General features: G+C 48.0%; 1 protein-coding gene across 1 annotated transcript; it reads left to right on the top strand.

Annotated features, from left to right (window-relative positions):
* The first annotated feature begins 1,149 nt into the window (after positions 1-1,149).
* Positions 1,150-2,928, top strand: GPR6 (G protein-coupled receptor 6). Its single transcript, XM_066371818.1, has 2 exons — positions 1,150-1,192; positions 1,824-2,928. Exon 2 carries the CDS (start codon positions 1,843-1,845, stop codon positions 2,926-2,928), a length of 1,086 nt encoding a protein of 361 aa, XP_066227915.1. The 5' UTR covers positions 1,150-1,192; positions 1,824-1,842.
* The last annotated feature ends 3,998 nt before the right edge of the window (positions 2,929-6,926 follow it).

The following is a 6,926-nucleotide window of genomic DNA, read 5'->3' as shown; positions in this document are numbered from 1 at the left end:
GTACAGCCATCAAATATTCTGGATGATTAGAAGAAGAAATTTAATATTTGTATTTTACTAAAAACAAAAAAAAAACACCTTTAAACAAAAAAAGATGATTTATCTGAGCTGAAAATAAAACTTCTCTACCTACTAAGGTCTGCTGTAGCTGAATTATCACTATTTTTGTCCAGCAACTTGTTTTATGGGGTACTAATAGGGCAACGTTTGTTGCCAAGAAAGTAAATCACATTTTTCTGTTTTCTTATTTTCTAACAAGATACAGACCTGGTCTTTAATTAAAGAGTGCAAGTTCCAAGGGCACTATTAGCTACCAAAACTGGGAAAGATTGGGCTGGGAAGATCATGGTGAAACTTGTTGTACAGAGTTCAGGAGATGATGGGAGAGAGATGAAGGAATAGAGGGAGAAAAACAAATCACACAGGCAACCTTCAAAAAAAGGGATTGTTTTCCTCAAATGGCTCATCTTCTCTGTTTCCCACAACTCTGCATATCTCCTCTGACTCTACTCAACACATCATTCTGCAAACATTCTTTTAAAAAAGCTCCTCTCTCTAGGCCCCCCCCCCCCCATGTATTCCTGTCCCCAAACCAGTACTGTTTTTTTCAAGGTAGCAACTCTGCCTTCAGACCTACCTGTCTCAACCTCCCTTTTCTCCAGGGCTTTTTTTTATTCAACCTGGCCCCTTGGTGACCTTTGACCTTGGGCTTTGCTTCCTGGCCAGTGCAACTTATCTTTCACCTCGTCCTTCCCAACTCGCCCTCCTTGCCCATTCTCAGAGTCTTCTTCACTCCTTTCCCCCTCTCCTCTTTCCCCCAAGGTTCTGGGCTAGAGGCAGCCGCTCCCGCTTCTCCTCCTTTCTTGAACCCTCTGAGACCTCGTTTGGGGTGGGCAGACAAGGCAGGGGGTGGTAGTGATGGGCGGGTGAGGAGAGCGAATGCCGAGCCAGGGGCCTGACGTCACCGCACCCTGCCTGTCAATCTGCAGCGGGCGCGCTGCTCGTAACCGCCTTTTCTGCCACCGACTGTGCCTCACTCTCCGCGGCTCCGCACACTCGCTGGCGTCCGGCGCACCTCTCCGCTCTGGCCCCGCCGCTCCGCGGGCATCGGCACTGCCTGCACCGGGGATGCAGCCTGGCGCCCCACCACAGCGCTCATGATCGTAGACTTTCTGAAGCCCTGACTCCCCAGGTGAGCAGCTGGGTTCCCTGGAGAAACTTTGAGGGTTTGCAGAGGGGAAGGGATGAAGATGGTCAGGGGATGAGTCCTTCCCAAATCCGGAGAAATGGAGCCAAGCTTGACCCCCCCACACACACACTCCTCCTGCATGTACACCCCAACCTCCCTTCCCCCAAGCCTCTTTTCGAAGGGTCTCTGTGGCTTCCAGAACCTGCTGGGCTCTGCACGCAGAAACTTAGCCGTCAGCACCGCGGACAGCGGCTCCGCCACGCCGCTCAGGGAAAACCCTGACCCCGCCAGCCAGAGCCTGAGCCCGACTGGCAGAGGCCAACGTCCCTGGCTCGGTGCATGCGGATACGTGTGCAGATGCAGTCGCCCTTACGGGACCGATCTGTGTGCGTGTGAGTGCATGCTATCCGCGTGTGTATCCGTGCAAAAACCCATATATCCGTGAGAGCACCCGTGTACATTTCACTCACTCATTCAACAGGTATCTATTTTTGGCATCACTTAATCACTGCTTCCTCGTTCTGCGATGGGCTCCGGGGTGGGACGGGCAATAGGAGCGGGACACCTGGTTCCCGAGGAAGTTCCCTGGCAGCCTGAACCGCACACCTGATGCTTTCTGTCCTTCTCCACCCAGGGTGCAGTGTCCAGCCGCGATGAACGCGAGCGCCTCTTCGCTCAACGAGTCCCAGGTGGTGGCGGTGGCGGCCGAGGGAGCGGCGGCGGCGACCACGGCGGCGGGGGCGCGGGACCCCGGTGAATGGGGACATCCTGCAGCGGCCGCGCTGGGCGGCGGGGGCGTGGCGAACGGGTCGCTGGAGCTGTCTTCGCAGATCCCGGCGGGACCTGGGCTGCTCCTGTCGGCAGTGAATCCATGGGACGTGCTGTTATGCGTCTCAGGGACGGTGATTGCAGGAGAAAATGCGCTGGTGGTGGCGCTCATAGCGTCCACCCCGGCGCTACGTACGCCCATGTTCGTGCTGGTGGGCAGCCTGGCCACCGCTGACCTGCTGGCAGGCTGCGGACTTATTCTGCACTTCGTGTTCCAGTACGTGGTGCCCTCGGAGACGGTGAGCTTGCTCACCGTAGGCTTCCTCGTGTCCTCCTTCGCCGCCTCGGTCAGCAGCCTGCTGGCCATAACGGTGGACCGCTACCTGTCCCTCTACAACGCGCTCACCTACTACTCGCGGCGGACCCTGTTGGGCGTGCACCTTCTGCTCGCCGCCACCTGGACGATCTCCCTAGGCCTCGGGTTGCTGCCGGTGCTCGGCTGGAACTGCCTGGCAGAGCGTGCTGCCTGTAGCGTGGTGAGCCCTCTGACGCGCAGCCACCTGGCGCTGCTCTCCGCGGCCTTCTTTGCTGTCTTCGGCATCATGTTGCACCTGTACGTTCGCATCTGCCAGGTGGTCTGGCGCCATGCGCACCAGATCGCGCTGCAGCAGCACTGCCTGGCGCCACCCCACCTTGCTGCCACCAGAAAGGGCGTGGGTACGCTGGCCGTGGTGCTGGGTACTTTCGGTGTCAGTTGGCTGCCCTTCGCCATATACTGCGTGGTGGGCAGTCGTGAGGACCCGGCTGTCTACACCTACGCCACCCTGCTACCCGCCACCTACAATTCCATGATCAATCCTATCATCTATGCCTTCCGCAACCAGGAGATCCAGCGTGCCCTGTGGCTCCTGTTCTGTGGCTGTTTCCAGTCCAAAGTGCCCTTCCGCTCCAGGTCTCCCAGTGAGGTCTGAGGCTCTCTCTGTCATCTCACCAACACCACACGCCCAACAAGCCAGCCTGTGGTGAGTCCCAGTGAGGTCTGAGGCTCTCTCTGTCATCTCACCAACACCACACGCCCAACAAGCCAGCCTGTGGTGAGTCCCAGTGAGGTCTGAGGCTCTCTCTGTCATCTCACCAACACCACACACCCAACAAGCCAGCCTGTGGTGAGTTTCTTGGTGCCTGCTGATGAAACCTGAGATCCCAGTAGTGTGGCTCTGACTTTGGAAAGAAAAAAAAAAGAGAATAAACATACACACAACAAACTCACAAGGACAAAGAAGTTTGGTGACACTTTACATATACAGTGTATACATGTGTACATATATATACAAATTATTTGTATTTTCTGGAGGTGTTCAGGATGTGGAATTTTCTGGTCTATGAAAAAACTAACAAAGATGTGGTTGTATACTCAAATTGTACATCACATTTGTCAAATGAACACATTCCATTACTGCTTAATTATAGCATTTCATTTTTAGCTGCTGAACTTGCCAAACAGTGTTGCCGTTTTCAAGGGCAGGGGAAAGGGAATAAAATGTGTATATTTGCTGTATGTGATAGAATATTTTGCTGCATATGCATCAGTAAACTACAACATATTTTGTACACAAATAAACACATTATAAAAATGTAATTTGGAGAATGTGACTGACTATTTGAGAGTTGAAGTGGTAATATATTTACTTTAAAAGTTTATTATGTATCCTCTCTCTTCGATGAAAATCTTAATGTCAAAAATCATACGCATTTACATGTTCATAGGTTGTCGCTGAAATATCTAATTCAGTTAATGATGGGGAGGAACTAATATATTCACATAACAATATTCACAGGACACTAAAAGATTATTGGTGTTGGCCCTGGCCAGTTGGCTCAGTGGTAGAGCGTCGGCCTGGCGTGTAGAAGTCCTGGGTTCGATTCCCGGCCGGGGCACACAGGAGAAGCGCCCATTTGCTTCTCTACCCCTCCCCCTCTCCTTCCTCTCTGTCTCTCTCTTCCCCTCCCGCAGCCGAGGCTCCATTGGAGCAAAGATGGCCCGGGCACTGGGGATGGCTCCTTGGCCTCTGCCCCAGGCGCTAGAGTGGCTCTGGTCGCGGCAGAGCATCGCCCCCTGGTGGGCAGAGCGTCGCCCCCTGGTGGGCGTGCCTGGTGGATCCCGGTCGGGCGCATGCGGGAGTTTGTCTGACTGTCTCTCCCGGTTTCTAGCTTCAGAAAAATACAAAAAAAAAAAAAAAAAAAAAAAAAAAAGATTATTGGTGTTATCAATGTAAATTAATTTACAGCCTTAAGTTACTGGATTTGGAAGACAAGCTCCAGAATATGTCTAAAACCATTCCTTCATCTTACCCATGTGCACATGTGAATCCTGAAACCACAACTTTTAGATGTAGTTTTTCCAGTCTGGAAAGAATTTTAAATGTTGAAAATTTATGTTGACTGACTGTATAGTTGCTGACCCAGTCTTGTAGCAAGATGCACAGCCTTACAAAATAAATTCTTCTAAGACAAAATTCCCAGATATAGTGTGTTCATGAAGCAAATGAAGGTATGCCCAACAGCCCCTCTTGAGGCATTCTTGTCTTCAAAACACAGGACATTAAGATCCTCCAAGACTACATACCCCACTCTACCAATGGGGTGTGAGTCATTGTTAAATCATTCCCCTCCCCTCCTTCTTATAGGATGGAGATAAATAAGATGTGTGTGCTATGAGCACTCATGAAGAAATGTGCACACAAACAAATAATTACTGGTCTTAGACTTTAAAAAAATTACACACAGCATATTTCTTCATATAGCCCACAAGTATTTATTGAATGCCTACTATCTGCTAGACACAATTCCAGGGCTGGAATACACTGTGCTCAGAGTGTTACATTTTACTGGGAGAGTTGGCCTATAAGTGAATAAACAAATATATATAAAGGAATTTATTATAAAGAATTAGCTCACACATTTATGGAGGCTGAGAAGTTCCAAAATCTGTAGTCAGCAAACTGAAGATCCAGGAGTGCTGATGGTGTAGTTTTAGTTTGAGTTCAAAGGCTTGAGAACCAGGAGAGCCTAGGGGTTCAAAACCCAAGAAGAGTTGATATTTCTATTTGAGACCAAAGGCAAGAAAAGGCCAACATCTCAGCTCAAGCCATTGAGATGGCAGGAGTTCCATCTTCCTCAGCCCTTTTGCTCTTTTGTGGTCTTTAACAGATGAGATGGGCACACCTACACTAGGTAGGATGACCTGCTGTATCAGTCTTCTGAGTCAAATGTTAATCCCATCTAGAAACACCTTCACAGATACACCCAGAATAACATTTGACCAAATGTCTTGGCACCCTGTGGTCCAGTCAAGTTGACACATAAAATTAACCATCACACCAAGAAAGCACGATGATCCAAAATAAAGGAGAGGAAATATTTAAGGAGGGAGTAGTCGACTGAGTCAAATGCTGTTGAGAGAATAAGTAAAATAAGGATTGAAAACAATGACTGCAGATTTCTAAATGTGTGTGTCACTGGTAATCTTGACAAGAGAAACTTCAGGATAGTGAGAAGAGAAAAAGCTTGACTATAGAAGGTGCAACAGAAAATGCATTAGCAATCTAGTCTCCAACATCTTTCAACAGAGCTGTGACCTTTTTAATATTATAAAATGCACTAGATTTTGTAGTGTGTTATAGTGACATTTGGTTTTATAGTGTCTGTAAGTTTAGAGTCAGGAAGATCAGCATTATTGCTTATTCATCTAATTAACATTTTCTAAACAGTTAACTTCTATAGACTATTCAGCATCATCAGAAACTGTCTCAAGCCCTATTGGTATCTGGAATGCATTCAAGTGGACTAAAATAAAAAAAACTCTGGTTGCAAATTTTTCCCAACATGTGGAGTGTGGGAAACAATATAATCTCAGAGATGGAACAAAAAGTCAATATTACTATACATTTTATAATTATAGAGAAAAATTTTTTGCAGTCAGTAAATTAATAAAGTTCAGCAATAGGTTAATAAGATAGAGACCATAGTGTGCGGAGGACCCGGGTTCGATTCCCGGCCAGGGCACACAGGAGAAGCACCCATTTGCTTCTCCACCCCTCCGCCGCGCCTTCCTCTCTGTCTCTCTCTTCCCCTCCCGCAGCCAAGGCTCCATTGGAGCAAAGATGGCCCGGGCGCTGGGGATGGCTCTGTGGCCTCTGCCTCAGGCGCTAGAGTGGCTCTGGTTGCAACATGGCGACGCCCAGGATGGGCAGAGCATCGCCCCATGGTGGGCGTGCCGGGTGGATCCCGGTTGGGCGCATGCGGGAGTCTGTCTGACTGTCTCTCCCTGTTTCCAGCTTCAGAAAAATGCAAAAAAAAAAAAAAAAAAAAAAAGATAGAGACCATGAATTTGACTTTAATTCACTTGGTATTAATGCTCAATATCAACCTCAATCATAATAAAAATTTTCAAGAAAGCCGAGAACAGGAAGATACTAAACAATCAGATTGTTAATATCCCTGGCTTATAGTTTTAAAGATCAGGAGTTTGAAATTAACTTCACTGGGCTGAAATCAAGATGTCAGCCGGAATGCACACCACTTGGAGACTCGGAAGGGAGGAGAACTTGTTTCCTTGCTTTTTCCAGATTTAGAGCTGTCTTCGTTGGCCGGTGAACACTTCCTCCATCTTTAAAGCCAGCAGTGTATTATCTTGCATAAGTGGTTACATTGCCCTCTTTTGAAGTCAAATCTCCCTCTGCATCCTTCTTATAAGGACACTTATGATTACATTTAAGGAGTGCCCAAATAATCTAAGATAACCTCCCCATTTCAAGATCGTTAACTTAATCATATATACAAAGTCTCTTTTGCCATATATGATAACTATTACAGCCCTGAGAGCAGTACTGATAAAAAATGTTATAACAAAGATATACATAGAGTAGTAAGGGTGAATCCTACAATAAAGTTAGGGAAATTCTATAGA

Source organism: Saccopteryx leptura, chromosome 3 (assembly GCF_036850995.1).
Source record: "Saccopteryx leptura isolate mSacLep1 chromosome 3, mSacLep1_pri_phased_curated, whole genome shotgun sequence".
NCBI classification, from domain to species: Eukaryota; Metazoa; Chordata; class Mammalia; order Chiroptera; family Emballonuridae; genus Saccopteryx; species Saccopteryx leptura.
The sequence above is the reverse complement of the archived record's forward strand: the minus strand, read 5'-3'. Positions and strand labels throughout refer to the sequence as shown.

What these genes read in the sequence shown, in the direction of transcription:
- GPR6 (XM_066371818.1), top strand. Translation starts at nt 1,843, where the DNA reads ATGAACGCGAGCGCCTCTTCGCTCAACGAGTCCCAGGTGGTGGCGGTG.